Source organism: Papio anubis, chromosome 9, assembly GCF_008728515.1.
Source record: "Papio anubis isolate 15944 chromosome 9, Panubis1.0, whole genome shotgun sequence".
Taxonomy (NCBI): Eukaryota; Metazoa; Chordata; class Mammalia; order Primates; family Cercopithecidae; genus Papio; species Papio anubis.
The window spans coordinates 65,032,797-65,054,558 of NC_044984.1; the positions used below are offsets into that span (position 1 = coordinate 65,032,797).

General features: G+C 37.0%; 1 protein-coding gene across 2 annotated transcripts in view; it reads right to left on the minus strand.

Moving 5' to 3' along the window:
- Positions 1-21,762, minus strand: part of PTPRR (protein tyrosine phosphatase receptor type R) — a 281,445-nt gene that overhangs the window by 114,070 nt on the left and 145,613 nt on the right. For both annotated transcript variants that reach the window (XM_017946001.3, XM_003919625.5), the window contains 4 exons: positions 19,313-19,426; positions 15,905-16,060; positions 8,564-8,674; positions 187-455 (listed from right to left, as the gene is read on the minus strand). In XM_017946001.3, coding sequence (XP_017801490.2) covers positions 187-455; positions 8,564-8,674; positions 15,905-16,060; positions 19,313-19,426 — 650 coding nt within the window. The remainder of the gene's footprint in view (positions 1-186; positions 456-8,563; positions 8,675-15,904; positions 16,061-19,312; positions 19,427-21,762) is intronic.

A 21,762-nucleotide genomic window follows, 5' to 3' on the forward strand; every position in this document is an offset into this window, starting at 1 on the left:
TAACAGATTTTATCTAACGCAGTTGGATTCCTTTGGGAGACAAGAAACACTACTTCGTCTGACTGCCCATTTAGTGGTGAACAATTCTACCCAATTATGTCAATCATTACTAGTTCTTTCTTTTTTAGTTGATGAATACTCTTTTTATAAAAAGCCACACATAGGGGATACAGAACAAGCTCTTACCTCTCCTGAAGTCCTATGGGCTTCATTTTGAAAGGAGAAGGGCAGACGGAGGTAGCGGCGGTAGCTTTGATCTCAGGAGCACCTCGGCCTTGAGGGTCCACGACAACATTCAGTACCTTTGGGGCCTGCTCAGGTTGGACCATGCTGTGGACAGTCTTTGCCTCAGACAGTGCTGGCTGTAATGTGATGGGTGATAGGTGGATCTCCTGGTTTTTCTCTTTATCTTGTCTTAAGGAAAGCTGAAACCTCTCTTTTAATCTGTAAAGAATCTGTAGAAGGAGATATAAAAAACTCCTGTCACATTTTCTCACACTAAACAACAGAGTATGATCTTCTCCATCCCACCCTGGCATACAAACCAAAATAAAGGCTTAACGATAAAGTAAACAAAGCCCTGTAAAAGATGATTTCTCAGTTTCATGGTACTGAGATTTTCCTCAAGACAGTATACTTGGTATTTCTAGTTATGCTGCACATACGTATCAACTAATTGTGCACATGAATCTGTTCCATAAAGATACATTCAAAAGTAAATTTAACCAATTTTATTAAAAATGCCAGAGGTTAGTTTGGTCACATGGGGAAATGGTAGGCTTATAGAAGGAATAACCATAAAACACAGGTCTACAACATTTATAGAAATGGAGATATGCATCCAACATGGCTTAGTAGAAAAAAGTAGTCTTGCAAATATTAATAAGATGATAGTTATGCTATAAACCACTATTTCTTATGTTGGTAAATCTCTGCATTAGTCATATATCAACTTGAGTATCTGGTAAATACTTGACAAATTAAATTTAGGGTATCTATGAAAGAATAATTTGGACAACCAGAATTTTTACTCTTACCACTTTGCCCTCCTAAGTTTTAATATTTAATTTAATTTAACTTAATTTTGATACAGGATCTGGCTCTGTTGCCCAGGCAAAAGTGCAGTGCTGTGATCATAGCTCACTGTAACCTGGAGCTCTCCTTAAGGGAAAAGACTATGCATCTATGAGACAGAACTAGAAATGCATATTAAACATTGAACTCCTAGGAAAAGACAGACATTTTATTGTTTTTTATGTCAGTTCACCTCCTTGTAATCTGGAAACATTTACACTAGTGGTATTCATTGACTCTGGTAGGGAAAAGTTAAAGCTTAAAATTTGAAAAAAGGGTAGGTTTGGAATATTCACATGATAAATGTTAATCACATGAATGAGAAAGAAAAGATGTCTGATATTAAGTAAAATGTCTTCTTACTTTTATTATAATTACTTTCAAGCAAATGTAATGTGTTTTCTTTAAGCTATAGGATGGAAAAGACTGAAGATAAATGCCTTTATCATGTGCATAGTGTCTAAGGTTTTTAACTTACTGCTTCTCTTCAGTTTCCGTGACCCTCATGGTGTAAAAGCAAAACCTGCACTAGAACAGTATCAATCAGATGATACATATAGTTTAGGCTTACTGTGTTCAGCTAAATATTTAATTACTAAATGATGAGGCAACAGAATTTAAAATATTGTTTAAGTTGCAAGAAAGTTATTTTCCTAAATGTAGAAAAAATATATCAGTACCTTTACAAAAATACGTTTAGAAGATAAGGCATATATTACATATTTTAAGCTCTTCACATCTAAATATAATATGCATATCAGAACATTTACTTGCCTGTTTATACTTGGATTTTGGAGAAATATGAATGAACAATGAAAATGGGAAAGCCAAGGAAATCTTGACCTTCTCAATTGTTCTTGACAGGTAGCTTTTATATTAGTGTAAAACCAAGTCTAGTCCAAAGTCCTTCCTTACCATTCATGAGCTTACGTTTTTGAGGAGAAACCTTTGTAACATATTTTCCAATCAGTCATCTGTTTACTTCATGTCTAGTTACAGGTCAACTTTGCAACCTGTCTCCATGTAGTATGTGTACAAACTGATTTCTACATCTTTAATTAGGGAAAAGTAGAACCTGCAGAATGTATGATGTATATAAGATAGTGTTTAAAAATACTCAAGAGATTGGACTGTCTGAAAAAATATGGAAAAAAATTGAAGACATTGCTACTTGGCAATAGGGTAGTTGTCATGAAATTAAGCTGTAAGGCAGTGATTCTCAACTGGCAGGGATTTTGCCCTCAGGAAACGTTTGGCAGCTTTAGAGATATTTTTGGTTGTCATATTTTCAGGGTGTGGGGGAAGGAGAAGGGAAAGGGTGCTACTGGCATCTGGTAGGCAGAGGCTAACTACCTTTACAATGCATTGGAAAAGCTCCCCACACACCCCCGCCAACAGAAATAGTAACTCCGAAATGTCAGTAGTGTTGTTGGTAAAACCCTGGTGTAAGGGATCACAAAAATTTTGTGGTGTAATCTCCTCATTTCACATTTAAGTCCTGAGCTGTTGGATGATTTATGGAGGGTTGGAAAGAAAACCTCAAATCTGGGTTTTCTGACTTCCAGGTATGTGATCATTCAACTCTATTGTTTCCTCCAAATTCTCATGTCCTTCTTTGAAACCTCTTTCCAAAAGCATCTGGAAAAGTGTGTCAGAGATTTTTCTCTGCACAGATTGAGATCTGGAATACAGCATATGCATATTTCTCTATGGGAATTCACTTTGTTTAAAAACTCAACCAAAAAGCTTACCGTAGCAATGGCAAGTCAACATTTTGCCTTCATCTCTAAGAGCTTGTTTGACTCTTGGACTGGAATAAAGCCATTTAATAATTTAAAAAAGGAAAAGAAAACAGATTATTGAATGAGAGGAGTGGCAAAACTCAAACTATAGCAAGAGAAGGAAAATAATAGTGGGAACAAAAAACCAGAGGAACACAGAAATGGGAGGAAGCTAAAAAAATTCTATGAAGCTTTTTTGTAGCTTAAAATTTTCGTTAAAAAATCTCATGAGTAACACAAAACATTCTGTTTGGATTAGAATGTGTTCAGATTTCAAAACAATGCCACCAACCACTAGTCTTTAACATTTGTTCTTTACAGTATTTTACAATTAGTTCTGAAGGAGTTCATTCACTCTTTTAATAATCCTGAGCCAATCCCTACTACATTCCATAAACAAGATATTGTAGATGCAAAAGCAACACAGAACTCTGTCTTCTGGGAATTCATAGGCTTCCAGAAAAGATAAATGTGTAAAAACTATGTCCAGTACGAAGTACTAAGTGCAAAAATAGAGGTGTGCCCACAGCACACAGGTACACTGTGGCACACATTTACCAGTTCCCTCTGGGTAGAATGGCTCTGATAAATACAGCCATTCGCATCTGCTACTGGAGTTATTTGTGGTCAGAAATACATGTTCACAAGACAGTGATAAGACTAAAAAAAAAAAAAAAAAAAAAAAAGACCAGTTTGACTGCTTTATGAAAACAAATGGAATTATGGTAAAGAGCCCCGACTTTCAATTTAGATAGACTTGGTTTTGAAGTTTTACCACTTCCTACTCCGCCACCCCCATACCCACCCATTGCATGTTCTTGGTCAAGTCATTTATTTTTTCTGAATCTTAGTTTTCTCATAAGTAAAATTAGGAAACTAAAATATGTTAAGCGTTTAGTACTAGGCAGTAAATTTACTACCAGTTTAGTACCAATAAGTGTGCAATAAATGGAAGAAATTAATTTTTATTGTTATTACTATTAAGACAGTTGTGTTCTTCTTAATACAGAAAAAATTGAAAATTAGTTTGAGTTACATGCCTACTTAACCAATCATTCCAGCTAGGAAGCTAGTCCTATTTCCCTTCGTTCCGAGGGATTATATATAACAAGTGAGAAAATTATATCCACCTTTGACATGTATTTATTACCTGATGTTAAGGCTATAACAGGTAGTTCAATGTAGCATTTCTTGCTGCAGCTACCAGACTACAACTAGAGAAACTCTTTCCCTCCCATATGGATGACTTTCCTGTGTGTCTAACATGCCAGTGCTTTTATTGATCCAAATGACTATTTTCATGTGATTTCTGAAACTGCTTTCCAGAAGCAATCTGGCCTGTAGACATCTCTAGCTACATTTCATAAATGCCTTTGTACTTGTCAATAAACCTGCAAGGACATTTGAATGTCTAATTTAGATGATAGATGGTGTTCTTTCTATTATTTGTTCAAGTTTAAGAACTAATTCTTCTTAGTAATAAGTTTCTTTCATCTAAAACAGACTGAATGGATTGGAAGTTGCCCACACATTTTTTCTTGGAAAACTGTATTTTTCTATTTATCGCTCCACCCACTGTACATTCACATTTGTGAGGTGCTAAATAAGTCACATATTTGAAAATGTCATGCCTGTCTAATTTTATGCCTTGCAACATTTTTTTTTGTATTTTAAGGAAAGTAAACAATATGCCACTTTTCAAAAATTTTGCCAAGTCTTATGTTGTTGTTACATAGCACATACAACCTTCCATTACAGCAATTTACCTATATAATTTTATAATAAAACCCACGCTTTTCGCTTCTACGGCATATAGGAAGGCCAATGCAAATGGAAGCACTTGGTTTTTCATAAATATAATCAATGCCGGGGGAAAATTCTGAATTATATCTTTCCTTTGTCACGGAATCAACAAAACTATGGGAAACAGAGTTGGAATACAGGTGTTTCAGAATCACAAAAGTGACAGTACAAGTCTCACTGAGAAATGCACGTGAACACTTACTTTAAATCAAGCTTATTATCAAAATAATTTGAACATTTAGAAAGATGAGCTTATTTTAGACAATCACTTTGACATGTCCCTAAACATGAACTCTTGACTCCTCTGTGGTAAGTTACATCAGATAAACTTGGCTTCATGCTAATCCTATTAGGTAGTACCTCTTTTCTTGTGAATATGAACTTCCTGTCTGTGTGTTGCCGGTTCCTCTGTTACTTTTCAGAATTTGTTTTTATTTATATATTTTTCAGAGACAGAGAATCTGTAGCCCAGGCTGGAGTAAAGTGGCATGATCATAGCTCACTCTAACCTCAAACTCCTGGGCTCAAGTGCTCCTCCCTTCTCAGTCTCCTCAGTAGCAGGGACTGCAGGCACGTGCCATCAGCCTGGATAATTTTTTAAACCATTTTTTTTTTTTGTAAAGACAAGGTCTCACTGTGTTTCCCAAGCTGGTTTTAGACCCCTGGGCTTATGCAATCCCTCTGCCTCTGCCTCCCAAGTGCTGGGATTACAGGCATAAGCCACTGCACTTGGTCCCCCTGTTACTTTTAAAAGTGACTCCTTCAAATTAAAATTTGAGATAGTGTTTGAAATCCACCTAATTATTTCTTTCATTTGTTTAAGAACTATCCGAACACACTCATCTCCATTCCCAACGTGTCCCTTTCCCAGGAAATGAGAACATTTCCACACAGGCAGGGAAGCCAAATAACCTAGGAGTCATCCTTAATTTTACTCCCGTTGCTGAGAATTGGGACACAGCAAGTTTTGTCGGTTCTACTTTCAAATAGATCTCAATCCTTCACTTCTCTCCGTCCCCACCACCCACCCCTGTTCTATGCCACCAGCATCTTCCTCATCGGGATATTGCAGAAGCCTCCAGAAAGATCCTCCTCCTTCCACAATTCACCCCATCCTCTGTCCACCACTTTCTACCAGAAGAAAATGTGATCTTTTAAACACACACAGCAGATCGCATCAAGGCTCTGCCTAAAACATTCTTCCCCTCGAGCCTGAACAGGCTAAGCTTATTCTAATTGCACCCACTGTACCCTCTGCCTGGGTATGTACCCTCACATATTCACCCGTAGGTCTCAAACATCTCAGGTGGCTCTGCTCCACTCACTCATTATTATGGTCTTTTCTTCATAGCATTTATCACTATTTGATTTTTTAAATGAATATACTATTTTTTAGAGCAGTTTTCGGTTTACAGAAAAACTGAGCAGAAAATGCCATGTTCTCACATACCCGTCTTCCCTACCTCTTCATTTTCCCCTGTTATTAACATCTTGCATTGGTGTGATTCATTTGTTGCAACCGATGAACCAATATTGATGTATTATTATTAACTAAAGTCCATAGTGTAGGTAGTGTAGATTAGGGCTCACTCTTCATACATTGTACAGGTTTTGACAAATTCATAATGTCATGTATTCATCATTACAGAATATAGAATAGTTTCATTGCCCTAAAATCTGCTGTCCTCCACCTAGTCGTTCCCTTTCTCTGAAATCTCTGTCAACCACTGATATTTTCACTATCTCTATAGGCTTGACTTTTCCTGAATGTCATATAGTTGGAATCACATAGCACGTTCACCATTTGATTTTTTAAAAATTAACTTAATTATTTTCTGTGTCTCCCTCTAGAGTAAAGACTTGAAGAAAACAGGGATCTTATCTGTCTTGTTTTCTCCTTTGCCCACAGCACCAGCAAAAAATAGGCCCACAGAGAATATTCTGCAGGAATCTGTTGATTGAATGAATAGATGAATCCACCTGCTAACCCAATAGAGAGCCATCACCTATACTTCTGAAATGCTCCTTTCTTGATTTGTTCTAATAACGTTGGAGCCGACTTCCCTAAGTTTCTGACTTTTACATTGATGTTTTGCAAATTTTGGGAAAGGAAGAGTCATCCTCTGGCTCCAAGTAGTTGAGGGTGTGACTACTATAGGTCCTTTTGCCACGAGACCAACATAGGCATTTATCTACTTACATCGGATACATGAGCACGCCCTGAGTTAGAAATGCAGACTCTGAAGCACATTCTCTATGTTAATAGCAAGCTCTGCTCTGTTTCTGCTGCCCTTTAGTACTCAAAGGCTGGACATGAATCTGCTTTCCCACTTCCCTCCTTTTATCCTTGCCTTTGCTCTTCTGAATCACATCCATTGATCCCCTGAATATTTTCCACTTTTATCACTTTCAATTCCTTTCTATTCTCTTCCTCCTCTTACCCTTTCTCATCTGCAAAGCAGAAAAACACCCTAATTGTGACTGACAAGAGAGGGAACAGCGCTTGAGATTTCCCATATGAAGGAAAGAAGAACCACGTCTATTAAAGTGCAATTAACCATAGCAAGGAACTACATCTTTCAAAACAGAGATGCCCAGAAGACTATGCCATAATTTCCCAAAACCTCAAATTTTCTCTCTTTAAAATCCTTTCCTCTTAATCTCTACCATGTGAATATAAAAATCAGGTTTTTTTTTTTTTACTCAATTCTAAATTATTCTTTTGTTTATTGAGTCACAATTCTTAGAATTTTTTTTTTCTTAATGCTTGACCCATAGGAGCTACCTCTGAATTCATTATGATGGAAGATTTAGGGTACTTTTGTTACTTCACGTATTTTAAACTCTAGAAAACATGCCCATCTTCACTCTGTTTAAGACCGTGCTTGTTTTATATCCTCTAAGTTTAGCCCATGCAGCCTCTGTCTTTCCAGACTGAGCCTCAATCTAACAGTAACCTCTTCCCAGTAGGGGGAGCAGAAATAAACAAAAACCAATAAAACACTTAGCAACATTGTTGATTGTGGAGAGAAATAAGTAACAATGACTTTTGGGGGGCACTTAAAAACTAAGGAAGAAGTCTTTATTTAAATGTGCAAAATTAAAAAGAACATAGCTCACAAGGAAAAAGGACATTAAAACCTATTTGTAAACTCTAAATATTATACTAGATCTTGAAATTTCCAAGAGTAGAAAAATCTTATTCTACCCTAAAGATACCGTTAATTCATTCAGTGCCAAATAGTACTGCTTAATTTAGTGGGTTGTTTATTTTGGGTTCTATTTTTAAAATTAGATATACGCTTTTAAAGGCTACACCTTATTACTTACAGAGCTATTCCAGCATATACATTTATACTTTTGTACTATTTATCCACCTTAAAAATGAATTAGTAGTCTTAACTAACTTAGCCTTTGAGGGTATAATCATCTCCTTTTCATAGAATGCTTCCAAGGCCTTTTAAAAATAAGGAAATCAACCATTCCTTAGGGAGTAATCTTGTCTCAAAGACATATTTCTTTTTAATTTTTTTCCTGAGTTCCATAAAGATGATATAAAAGGAGAAATAAAGTAAACCCAAAGTGTGCCCGTGAGACTTTACTGACTTTGGGAGGGCTTCAGTGACCTCAGTAAATCACTTTGTAAAGCTTCGTTCTCAGAGTTGATCAAGTTACTAAAAACTGCATTGCAATTACAACCTTATTATTCAGGTCAGCATCCTTAATTCCATAAGCTCTCCTTTAGCAATCGCTCTAATGTCAGATATGAAATATTCCTAATCTAACAGGATCATAGTCTTGCTTCTGCTCCGAAGCATTTTAACATTCATCTGAATGGCAATGTACCCACTAATATTAAGCAGTGGGCTCAGCAAAGAATAAAATATACAAAGAAGCAAACTTACCATCAAACACGTTACTATAATAACAAAGATGCTGAGAAAAATGACAACAGCATAAAATCCTTCTTTGCTCCAGATTTTGTCCGCTTCATGCTGCCCTTGTAAAACATTTTTCTTTAAAAGCAAAACAGAAAGTCCGACGTTAAATGAGAGCTTGAGAAAACTGGCGTTCTTATCAGACACTAAACGTATTTTTAGCCTTATTCCATTCAGTCTAGTGCAACACACCTACACCCCCCGCTGCCAGAGCTGCTTCTCAAACTGATCTAAGACAACAGACTGCCATCCTTATATATCAGGAGATTATTTAGTCTCCTATACAGGAGCAAGTGTGCCTGACATGGCATCCGCAGGTCCCAGGCTTTCTAAATATCCCTCAGCGTCTCTCTTGGAAACTACCTGGTTCATAGGTAAGAGAGGTCTGTTCCTTTCTGTGTGGAGGAAATTGTTTCTTAAGATTTCCTTACTCTGTTTTAAGTCCCCTCCCACAACATCAGCACCCTGGATTACGTGCTGTACTACCGTTCTTTACTTTTAAACAAAAGTGAAAGAAGTGCAAACAAAAGCTTGTGGTGCATTAATAAATACAGCAATAATGCCAGGATTATTTCCTTCTTTTCTTTCTTCTAATCACACCTTTTGTTTTTAAATGGACTCTATGCTGTCAAAACCTGACTAAAATATCATCTCAACAATATATATTGTTAGAATATCACATATTTTTCTAAAGTAATAGGGAACATTAAAAAGTTCTGAATTATTGGCAATAAAAGGTAAAACACATAGGTTTATTTTTATTTGTATCATTTTTGTTCCACTTTGGGGGTGGAAGGGCAGAGAAGCATGAATAAAGTGTGCATGACTCTATTACTTTTATTTCATTTTTTTTTAAAGAAGCACATTGACTAAAATCCAATCTTAGAATAAAATTAAGTTATATAATTTAGTGACAGTATAGATTTACAGTTAATGAAGCTAACTTGAAACCCAAGAGTCCATGATGAGGGAAACCATAGAAAGGCTAAATCAAGTCCAATGCTTTAACTCATCTAAAAGTTCATTTTGTTGAAGGTTGCCTTTTTATTCCCTTTAGTGAGAGTACATATCTGTCCTTGGATATTATTTCCAGTGATTAAGAAGGCCTTGAGTAAAACATGCCTTGTAGGTGTCTGAACTTTGAAATCATTGCTAATTTATTTTTAAGGCTTTAAAAAAATAAAATATATCCAACATTTATAAATCAGACAAAAAAATTTACCTTGAAAAATATTTTATGAGAACTTTCATTCTGGAATGCAAGTGTGTTTTGGTGGGAAGATAAGCAAGGCTGAACAGAGAAGATTTTTGAGTTCAATTGTGATTACAAAAAATATTTGGAGAAAGCCTTTATTAATTGCTAAAGAAATCAGGATTCTATTTCCCTTACTTGTAAAACATTGATGTGCTCACTAATTATAGTATAAATAGTATCTGGCCTACTTTCTAAGACATAAATAGATGCATAGATACAAGAAATGATTTAGACATGTATTTTAAAGATATATAAATGATAAATCGATGGAGAATCTGAAAACACTTGATTGATAAAATGATTAGAAACCAAGCATCCCGCTGCAAAAAAACTTTGGATTCAAGTGACAAATCTTCTTTCACCTCTTTCACGTTAGCTGTATCTTTTTTTTTTTTTTTTCTTTTTTTATTGTAATGTCTCTATAAGCATAGCTGGAAACTAATAGAAAACTCTTGCAGAAATCAGGTATAAATATGGAAATGAATTTTTTACGGGCAATAAAATAGCATCCATTGTTTGCTATAAAAGCAAACTAGTTAAGCCTTCAAGTAGGCAGCATAAATTTGTCAAGTTTAAGTATAAGGAGTTGAGCTTAAGCCCATGTAAAATTTGGATAAAAAGGGGTGGTTAGGTGGGTGGAAAGAGATTTTGTGTTCCTAACCTGATTTGGTTCATTTTTTTTTCTTGCTGTAGTTCTACAACTCCTAGAATATCAACATGTTCCTGTCTGCTTAAGACAAACCTGTTTTGTTTTCTTTTATAACTGAAGCAGTAATGATGAAAGAATTAACTCCCACCCTCCCATCCCCCACTCCCAGTTAGCAAGATACATGTTTTAAACTCCTAGAACTTAGTCACTGCACTTTCTTGGTAAATAGATCTTCTGAGTCATGCTACTCCTGCTGAACACTACTATATTTGTACAGAGATCTAAAAAACTTGATAAGGGCAGGGTAATAAATAGAAAAGTTTGTAGTTAAGAGCTCACAAATCAAGACTATAATTTACAAGAATCTTCAATCTAACCTTTGCATAGGGTTAACCTCATGATTTTTATATTTTGTCAGGGGGCCGAAGGTTGAATAATTCAGAGGCTCTGTTGCTGGGTCAAGCCAATGCCACTATATCATCTTTGTGTTTTATTATTTCATAGCTACATTGCTTTGCCCTTTAACTTAGTTGCAGTGAAAGAAGCTGATAGGTTTTATTATTTAAAAATTTGGGCAGTTTTCTGTATAGTTAACAATGGCTTCTCTATATCCTGTTTAATAATTTGATGCACTATAGCTCATTCTTCTTTTTTTGTCCTTTCTTTCTCTCTTTTTAAATATTTTAATCAATTCTGATCTCAGATGTGGAAGGAGATCCTAAATGCTAGGAAAGATGATTCAGAGATACAGAGGATCTAGGAGATACACCTCTTTAAGAGAGACCGGAAGAGCACAGAATAAGAATGAAGTGCAAGCGTTACAAAGTAGCTGGTTAATTTGATTGACTTGGCAGATACATGAGATGTATCCTATAACACTATGGCTTTGTTGGCTAATGCCAAGCTTCCACTGTACTGTGCACAATGTGAGCAATTGTTCTGAATGGTCCAATACAGGTTAAGATTGATTGTGTGGCTCCTCAGCACTGTATGGCTAGGTCTATACTAATTAAGACTAGAGTACCTGCTAGTGTTCCTAGTTTGAAGGAATAATCATTAAACTCATACATTATTGTTTATATTTATATGTAATGGTTTTTTTTTTTCTTTGTAAATATTTCATGAAGGTATCAGTCGGCACATTGGACTTTTATTTAAAGAAAGTCACTTTCTCCTTTGAAATGTAAGATTTGGAAACTGGAGTAATTTGCAATTGAACAACAAAATTCCTGAACCATTTTTAAAAATGTCAACACAGAGTTTACTGTTTTGATAGGTATTTAATTCATTTTGTAAAAACATTTAATTTCATTTTCCTGGGATTTTACTTATTAGGCAAGAGGAGGTCTAGTTTTATCTGTATGAGTGCCTATAATGTTCTAGATATCATATATAAATATATAAAAGAAATAATGTCTTTTCCTTTAAGAAACATTACAAATGAAAACAGATGACTAAACAAAAACAGTTTTCTAGTTGGTATTTTTTTTTGTTTCTCAAGAGTCATTTTCAATTTTAAAAATCAAGCATATGAAAAAGCAACAAAAGCCATATCCTTCCATGAAAGTAATTAATGTAAGTTTTGAAATAGATGCTTTGAGACATCCTTCATGATGTTCTGTAATTCATGCAAAGGATGAAAAGCCAAAATACCATGATCCTTTTTTCTGTTAATGTATATGTTGCCATAATATGTTATAATTTTAAGATTAAAATGTGAAAAAATGGGTTGAGGCATAAGTTGTTATAAAACATTAACCACAGAAAACATGAATAAAGATGTAAGAAAACTCACAGAATAGCATTCACCAGTTTTAAGCAACTATCAATCAGTATTTTTGCAGGGCTCCTTTAGGTTGTATCTATGCCAGGCGCCTCCCTGCTGGGGTGCCTGCTTACTACAGACAGCTTTTTCCTCTTTCTGCATTTAGAGATTCTGGCCAAAGGTCAAAGGGTAATAATGCCTGGCCCCTTCTAGGAGTGCTCAAACAAAAGGTTCAAACAATCCGTCTGTCCTTCGTGATATGCTCCTTATATCTGATTTGAATACTTCCTCATCTTCTGTAATGCATATTTTCTAAATTCTAGATTTCTAGATTCCAACAATTTTATGAGAAACTATGACATTTATCATCAAATACGCTTTTATTATTCAAATGTAGTCTATTGTGAGCTAGTAGCTCTGTGAGAGGCCATTATGCTAAGTACCTCACCTTCACTGGACTGGGGTATATTGGAGGACGCCCAGGTACTTGCTTTAAGTCAGCTCTTTTTGCATGGGGAGCTTCTTTTGGTTTGCAAATCTGAGTGACTCAATAAGTTGCTCTATTCTTAAAGCCTTCAGAATGGCTTTTAAACTCAGAATAAAGCAACAGGGAAGGCCATTTATATGATTCTCTAAAAGCTTATGGGAGGCAGAATATATTTATCCAATGGTCTTTCTAAACTTTAAAGAATTGTCGGCCGGGCGCGGTGGCTCAAGCCTGTAATCCCAGCACTTTGGGAGGCCGAGGCAGGTGGATCACGAGGTCAGGAGATCGAGACCATCCTGGCTAACATGGTGAAACCCCGTCTCTACTAAAAATACAAAAAACTAGCCGGGCGTGGTGGCGGGCGCCTGTAGTCCCAGCTACTCGGAGGCTGAGGCGGGAGAATGGCGTGAACCTGGGAGGCGGAGCTTGCAGTGAGCCGAGATCGGGCCACTGCACTCCAGCCTGGGTGACACAGCGCGAGACTCCGTCTCAAAAAAAAAAAAAAAAAAGAATTGTCCTAGGCAAGATGTGTACCAGTCAGTCTGTGAAGGGCCTGGACTGTGGGAATGGGGTTTGGCTTTGTGCACAAACAGAACTGCTTCAGATTCAGACGTGGGCAGGGCTGGGAGGGGCCCGGTGGTTCACCTCCTGCTGACCCTCTCCTCTGGCCTCTCCAAAGCATAAGGGGGTCTCTTCTCCAAGGCTCCCATGGCACAGTGTAGTAACTTTATTTATAGTACTATATTCTTATCTGTTTGTGTCATATTTGCCCTATTAGTGCATAAATTCATTGAGAACAAGCATCATTTATTTATTTGTTTGTTTTCTTATGTGTTTATTTTTCTGGCTTTAGGTATTAACTAGCACAGTACTTGGCTATTTGTTGTTGTTGCTGTTTGTTTGTTTTGGGACAGGGTCTTGCTCTGTCACCCCGGCTGGAGTGCAGTGGCCTCATCATAGCTCATTACAACCTTAAACTCCTGGGCTCAGGTGATCCTCCTGCCTCAGCCTCCCAAGTAGCTAGGACCACAGTTACACACCACTATGCCCAGCGAATTTTTAATTTTTTTTTTTTTTTTTTTTGTAAAGTCAGAGTCTTGCTATGTTGCTCAGGTTGGTCTCAAACTCCTGGCCTCAACCAATCTTCTAGCCTTGACCTCCCAAAGTGCTGGGATTGCAGGCTTGAGCCACCGCACCCAGCATGACTATTTGTTGATTCAGTTTTGCTGTTTGCCCATTGCATGCCAGGCACTAAATGAAGGCAACGAAGAAACAGATCAAATGACATGTCACAAACACTCAAAAAACCCACAGTGTAGAGATGAGCCTAAAGACTAATACGGGATAAGGAGCTTTTGTTTTAAGCTTGACAGGAACACAGGGTAAGGAGCATCTTTGTCTGTGGAGGCACAAGGTACACAGTAGACTGGTCTTAAGAAAGAGGTATGTAGATGAGTCAATATATACGAAAGCATGGAGGAAGGAGAGAGTATGATGTATCACAGATCTATCAAGTTTAGAATTGCCGAAATGTAAACTAGGAAAGTGCTGTTCAACAATTATAAAGCCCAGCATACAAAGGACCATATACCATATTAAGAAATCTATACTTCATTCCATAGTATTTTGAAAGCCAAAGAAGAATCATGAAATTAGGAGGGCATGACCAAATTTATGTTGAGAAAGATTACTTTGGTGGCAGGAAAGAAACCACATTGGGTGTGTTGGGAAAGAGAACAGAGAGAAGTACAAAACCAAATGCAGGAAGACCAGTTGGGGGTGGTTGTGACAGTCATGGTTCAATGATGACATATATTCTCATTGTTCCAATTCATCCTGCATTCAAATTACATTTGTCTGCTACCTAGTCTGTGTGAGAATTTCTATATACACTTTAAAAATTCAATCCATATTTCAAGTTTATAAGTGCTATACCCATTTTGGATTTGAAGAAACTGAGGCTCAGGGAGGTTGACACCATGCAAAGGCAGACAACCTCACAGAGATTAAATGGTCTGCCCATGGTCCACGCACATTTTACGTGTGGCTTTCGGATACAAACTCCATCTGGGCTCAAGTGATCCTGCTGCTTCAGCCTCCCCAGTAGTTAGGATTACAAACATAAGCCACCATGCCCACCCAGAGCTTTTTATAGCACACCTGTGATACTTACTAAAATGAGACGCAGTGTGATTTACTGTAAAGGCAAATAGATTAGGGATCAAGATATCTAGATTTTGGCCTGGGAAGGTATTTAAGACCAGCCTGGGCAACATAGCAAGACCCTGCCTCTGAGAGAGAGAGAGAGAGAGAGAGAAAGAGAGAGAGAGAGACCTAGATCTTAGGTGGTGCTTTATGCCTCTCTTGTTCTGTCACCTTGAGAGAGTCACTTAATTTCTATGGGCCATACTTTCTGTATCTACAAGGTGTTACATATATTCCCTCCAGTCTAATTTCATGATTCTATGAATAATTGAATTACACATATTTAGGACGATGATCCTTCCAGTAAGTTTGTTAGAGCGGGATGGAGTAAAAGAATTGGAAAGGAGATTAAATCCATTCAGCAGTGAGATGGTGGAGGTGGTAGAGGAAATTTTTTAAAAGTGACAAATTTGGAAAATACTATGAAGAAACATCTATAGTTCTTAAGACTTAAGTTCTTAAGAAACTATAGTTTCTTCAGCAAAAGAAAAATCACATTTCAAATTAATTTCAAATTTATGGGAAAAGGTGAATATCTGGTGACCATGTTGACAATGAAGACAATAAGGAGGGGGGCACCTGTAGAGAAAGAAATATTTAAATGTATTTTTGTTTTTTTGACATATCAGTTTCAAGTGATCAGTTGACGAACACATCTAAATCTTCTTTCTTCTAGAAAATTTACTGGATAAGTCAAAATAAGGTATAAGGCCACAAAGTTTTGAAGAAGAAAAATGTCAAAAAGTGAAACTTTAATATGAAAATGCATTTCCTTAAGAAGTAAACATATACAATGTAAAGATCAGAGAATTCTGACACTCAGGGAAATTTTTATCATCAAATAACTTACAATAAACAACTTTCATCTCAAAGCCTCTTGGGGTTGAATTACCACAGCATGCTAACTGTTCACATTTTTAAATGAAATGCTTCATGCAGCAACCTACCTCAGGAGAGACTTCCGTAATTCCAAACTGGGATAAACTTTGATGCAAAACATTGATATTAAGTGAACGAAGAACTTCCTCAGAGGGCAGAGCATCAGAAATTCCTGTTTTTCGGTTTATGGGAGACACAAACAGTTCAATACTGTTCTTCTTTCCCTAATAAAAGCAGAATATTTGTATTTGTTATAGACATTTTAAACAATTTTGGATAATATTTTAACCTTTCCTTTAGAAACATTAAAGGAAGTCAGAATTCTAGAATCCTAAAAGGCTTTCTGGAGATTACATTTATTAGTTATTCTCTGGTAGACTTAATATTACCAGTCCAAAGTCTAAAATCTTCAAATAACTTTCTTGCAATTAGTTGTCCCTCACCTGCAAGATTTGTAATTTTATATGTCACTGCATGCTGATTCATTTACCATTCTATATTGTAATTTTTTTGCTGTAGATTGTTCATATGTTCCCTGAGTAATTATGTTTAAAGAAGCATTTTAAAATCAAATGAATTAAATAAAATCTGATGTAATAGTAAAATTACATATTAGACATCACCACTCTCTCTATTACTTTTGTAACTTGTGTTAATGTGAAGGCTTGGCCAGCTGAAGAAGATGGTGCCAGATGAACTTTGAAATCCTTTTCCTGATTCTGTTCTTCACCTCAAATGTATCACACATTTAAAATTGGTCATTTGGTAGAAATGGATATCTTGTGTAGTGATGTCATGATACTTTTCCTATTAGCATTACCTCATTAGCTGAAATGGAGTCAGAGAATTTCTTACCATAGATGTCTGATATTCTACACACACACACACACACACACAGCAGATAAAAATGACATGGCCATTGATAGTATTATCTTTACAACTTACACAACACACTAATAGAAGGAAATTATTGTTAGCTTTCTTTCTGACACATGGAGTGCTCTCATGCTAGAAAGTTCTCTTTTAATGCGCGAATTTTAGCTGGGTATAAAATTAAGTATCAGTTTACTAAGAGCAAGCCAGTAAAAGTTTTTCATGTTTGTAGAGAACAACAGACAATAACTAAATACTGATGTGAAACATGTTTATAACAATTTAAATAGTTTGTGACCTAATAACAACTACAGTAGGTACAGAGCACTTGAGTTGGGCGTAACATGTTTCTATTTACCTTAAATCTCTTATCTCATTTATTGCTCAAAACACCCCTAAGCGACGGGTATTATGATTATCTCTATTTTACAAATTAAACGTAAGTGGTTTGGCCACATTCACACAGATGGAATATGACCACACTGGAAATGAAGTATGGTTTTGTCTGTCTCCAAAACACATGCTGTTAATCATCATGCTTTGTTATCTCAGGTATTGTAACTCTAGGTATTATAATAAGTACTTTTAACCATGCTACTAACATTCTCTGATAAGCATATCCCTTCCTCAGTCTTCCTCAGTCTGGCAAATCCCTCCTTCATCCCTGCAAACAGCTATTATGCTCATTAAACCTAATATATATAAAAGTATATCTAAGATATCTATATCATCTCTATATATATCTTAGCAAAATATATGTGCACAGGTTGATGCATATATATTTTTATATGTATATATATAAAATCTAGATCTAGATCCAAAACTTTTTTTTTTTTTTTTTTGAGATGGAGTTTCACTTTTGTTGACCAGGCTGGAGTGCAATGGCATGATCTCTGCTCACTGCAACCTCCACCTCCCGGGTTCAAGTGATTCTCCTGCCTCAGCCTCCTGAGTAGCTGGGATTACAGGTGCCTGCCACCATGCTTGGCAAATTTTTGGCATTTTTAGTAGTAGAGATGGGGTTTCACCATTTTGGCCAGGTGGTCTTGAACTCCTAACCCCCAGTGATCCACCCTCCCGGTCTCCCAAAGTTCTGGGATTACAGGTGTGAGCCACCGGGTAACCTTCACTCATTCAGGGGAATGTTGTATTTCTTCTTCTTGGTACAAGTTAAAACTTTTTAAAAGCTTGTTTACTTCTAGAACATTGTTGATTCACAGGATACAAGCTTTTATGAAGAAATGAAACAACTCACTCTCCACACACAGAAAAACTAAAAACATAAACCCCAAACTAAAACAAAAAGCAAATTCCCTCCATAGTGAATGCAGATTGATGCAGTAGAAAGCCAAGCTCCATGCAGCAGAAGCACAGCAATTTAAGGTCAGGGGAACGTGGAGTCCTTGCTTGGACTCCCATTGCAGTGGACATTAAGAACAATTTAAAACCTGCACAGTGATTCCAAAGTCCCTTTTCTTTTTTTTTTTTTTTTTTTTTTTGAGACGGAGTCTCACGCTGTCGCCCAGGCTGGAGTGCAGTGGCCAGATCTCAGCTCACTGCAAGCTCCGCCTCCCGGGTTCACGCCATTCTCCGGCCTCAGCCTCCCGAGTAGCTGGGACTACAGGCGCTGCCACCTCGCCCGGCTATTTTTTGTATTTCTTAGTAGAGACGGGGTTTCACCGTGTTAGCCAGGATGGTCTCGATCTCCTGACCTCGTGATCCGCCCATCTCGGCCTCCCAAAGTGCTGGGATTACAGGCTTGAGCCACCGCGCCCGGCCCCAAAGTCCCTTTTCACATAAAACTGAGGTGACTAGCTTTTTACAAAGAGACAGTCATCTGATCTGAATTGCTTTTTTTTTGGCCTTTGCTCACGCCCATTTTCCAGTGCAGATGGGAACATGTAGTTGTATGATATCCAGGTTCCCAAACACCGAGGAAATAATGGATGTGGGTGATTGACAGACAGGCCTTGACTGTGCACTATACAACAGATCCTTTGGGTTTACTTTTTTTTTTTAACCACTCAGATGCCCATTCAGGTTTTCTCTTGGTTTTCCTGGACTACCAATTCCTGCATTCCATCTGGGCTGCAGTCCTCAGGGCCAGTTCTTCTTTATTCTTTATTTAAAATGCCCGCCTTCTGCACTCAATGTCCATTGTTCTATTGATATACTTTAAAGGGTTTTAACAAATGATGTCTGGAAACTGCCTTACCTGATATAGAACCTTTCACTCTAATGGAGAATATTTTCAGAGTAGTGCCAGGTTGGTAAGGCAAGTGTTTTAGACCCTTTCATACTTACCACAGGACCTAGCCTTGAACTATGACAGAGTTAACAAACTTCCGTTATAAAGGGCCAGATGATAAATAGTTTAGGCTTCATGAGCCAATCTTTTGTAACTACTGAACTCTATCACTGTAACATAAAAGCCACCATGGGCAATGGGTAGATGAGCGGATATGGCTTGTTTCATACAATTTTATTTGCAAAAACATGATGTGCCAGATTTGGCTCATGAGCCATACAACTATAGCACGAGCCCTTTAGTGATTAAAAACACCACACACACACAGCTTGAATGCGAAATGTGGGTATCTTACAATGAGGCGATTGATATGCACTTGCTGGGGTAAGAGTCCTAAAGCTGCAGCCACTCCTTGGCGGAAGATCCGAAGCAAGGTTATGTTCAGTTTGTTTACATCCATTTGCAGTGTCTGGAAAATAAGGACAAAAATAAATCCAAATTATAGTATTAATAAGTCTTTGGTTCAGGACATTCAGTTTTTGACTGATGACTGACCACAGTTTCTGTGACTCTGCGAAGTTTCCAATAATAATGCTTTATTGCATTTTTTGTTAGAAATAAAATTATAGGAACATTGCATGTGAAATTTTAAATGGTATTAGTTAAAAAGATATATACACCATGGAACATTATGCGGTCATAAAAAGAATGAAATCATGTCCTTTGCAGCAACATGGCTGCTACCAGAGGCCATTATCCCAAGCGAAGTAATGCAGAAATAGGAAACCAAATACTGCATGTTCTCACTTGTAAGTGGGAGCTGAACATTGAGTACCCATGGACATAAAGATGAGAGCAATGGACACTGGAGACTGCTAGAGGAGAGAGGGAGGGAAGTGGGTGAGGTACTGCCTATTGTGTGCTGTGCTCACTGCCTGGGTGATGAGATCATCTGTACCCTAAACCTCAGTGTTATGATACAGTGTTCCCATGTGGCAAGCCTGCACATGTACCCCCTGAATCTAAAATAAAAGTTGATTTTTTAAAAAAAGATGGTATATTATATAATAATGAAATTTGTCTAGTTATAATAAAAAGCACAAATGAATGGTCAATTCATAAAGAATTTCATTGAAATGTGCCTTGAATAATTTTGCTTTAGTTTAGTTCCAGATGACAGAATGGAATCTGTGGCCAAGTGTATTTCAGTTATTCATCTTCAATTTGTGTTCATACAAGTCACAGAGAGAAAGATGCTGTGTAAGTTCCATAAGGCCTGTCTTGGCAGTTTCTATACATAGTGATTTGCCGCCAGTGCAGGGCAAAAGAATGAGGTGCAAGAATACATTTTCAAACTCTGGTAAAAATGCCAGTGGTACTGATGATTTGATCTAAGATAAACAATTCTTATTCAGTTGTTTGGGCAAACACTCAACTTTCAGTTTGCTTAGGAAAAAATCTAAATATTAAAAAATTCCTAAAATACAAATCAAATTATGATAATGATATCATAATTATCATAATAGTAATAATAACCTTCACTGAAGCCCCAGCATGATTACTACACTGAAACCATGAAATAATTTACTGTATATATTTTCAAAAATGCCTCATTAGTCATTTGAGAGATACTCAAGGTAGGGAAACCAAATCTTCATGCATTTCTTTTATTCTTATAATACTTAATTCACTAATTTGAACATAGAAGGCTATCAATAACTGTTGAATGGCTGCAATATCACCTGTTCTGTAAAGCTAGGCATCCTTGTGAATACACACTTCTATAATAATGAGATTGGTTTCCATGTGCAATCTCCTATAGAGTAGGAACTCTTTAGGGGAACTTCCCTTAGTTTGCTTTAAAAAGAGATTAATACTGTTTCAAGCATTTATAATCTCATAAGGAAATACCATAATATATCCTCTATTTTGTACCTGCAAGTAGGTAATAAATAAGGGATTGGAAGCTGGATTAAATGCTCAATGCTACAGGAATCAGAGAGAATTTGGGAGGTCAAAAGAGGTATAGGGTTCCCAGTCAAGATGATGGGCCCAGCTAAAGCTCCAGCCTGCATTTCCACCTTAGGGTCTCTCAATGCTTGCATGGAGGCAGGGGCCCTAAGGTTTGGTTAATTTAGGTACCTGGAACTGGACTCCTTGTGAAAAATGAAGATCCAGAAAACGGCAGAATCATTGAGAAAGTCTACCTAAGAGAACCCAATAATAGGCAACAATTTGCTTCTGGGGAGGAGACATAAGAATGATGTTGGAGTATATAGAAAGCTATGTCAAACACAATCAGTAATACTTTAACATTTTTTCAAATTTATTTTTTTTTAAAGCTTAAAACAACAGAAATTTCTTGTCTTGTCATACTAGAGGCTAGAAGTCTGAATCAAAGTGTCAGCGAGGCCATATTCCCTCTTAAATTTGTAGGGGAGAATCCTTCCTTGCTTCTTCTAGCTTCTGGTGTTTGCCAGCAATCCTTGGGATTCCTTGGCTTACAGATACATCACTCTAATCTTTACATCTGTCATCACTTGGCTCTCTTCTCCCTGTGTCTTCACATCATCTTCCCTCTGAGTCTCTGTGTCCAAATTTTCCCTTTTTATAAGGGCCTTGTTATAATGGATTAGGAGCCCTCCCTACTCCAGTAAGACCTCATGTTAACTTGTTACACCTACAACAACCTTATTTCCAAATAAGGTCACATTCTTAGGTACTGGAAGGCTAGAACTTCAACATATAAATTCTGGGGTGGTGGTGAGGTAGGATGCAATTCCACCTTTAACAACAAAAAAGTCA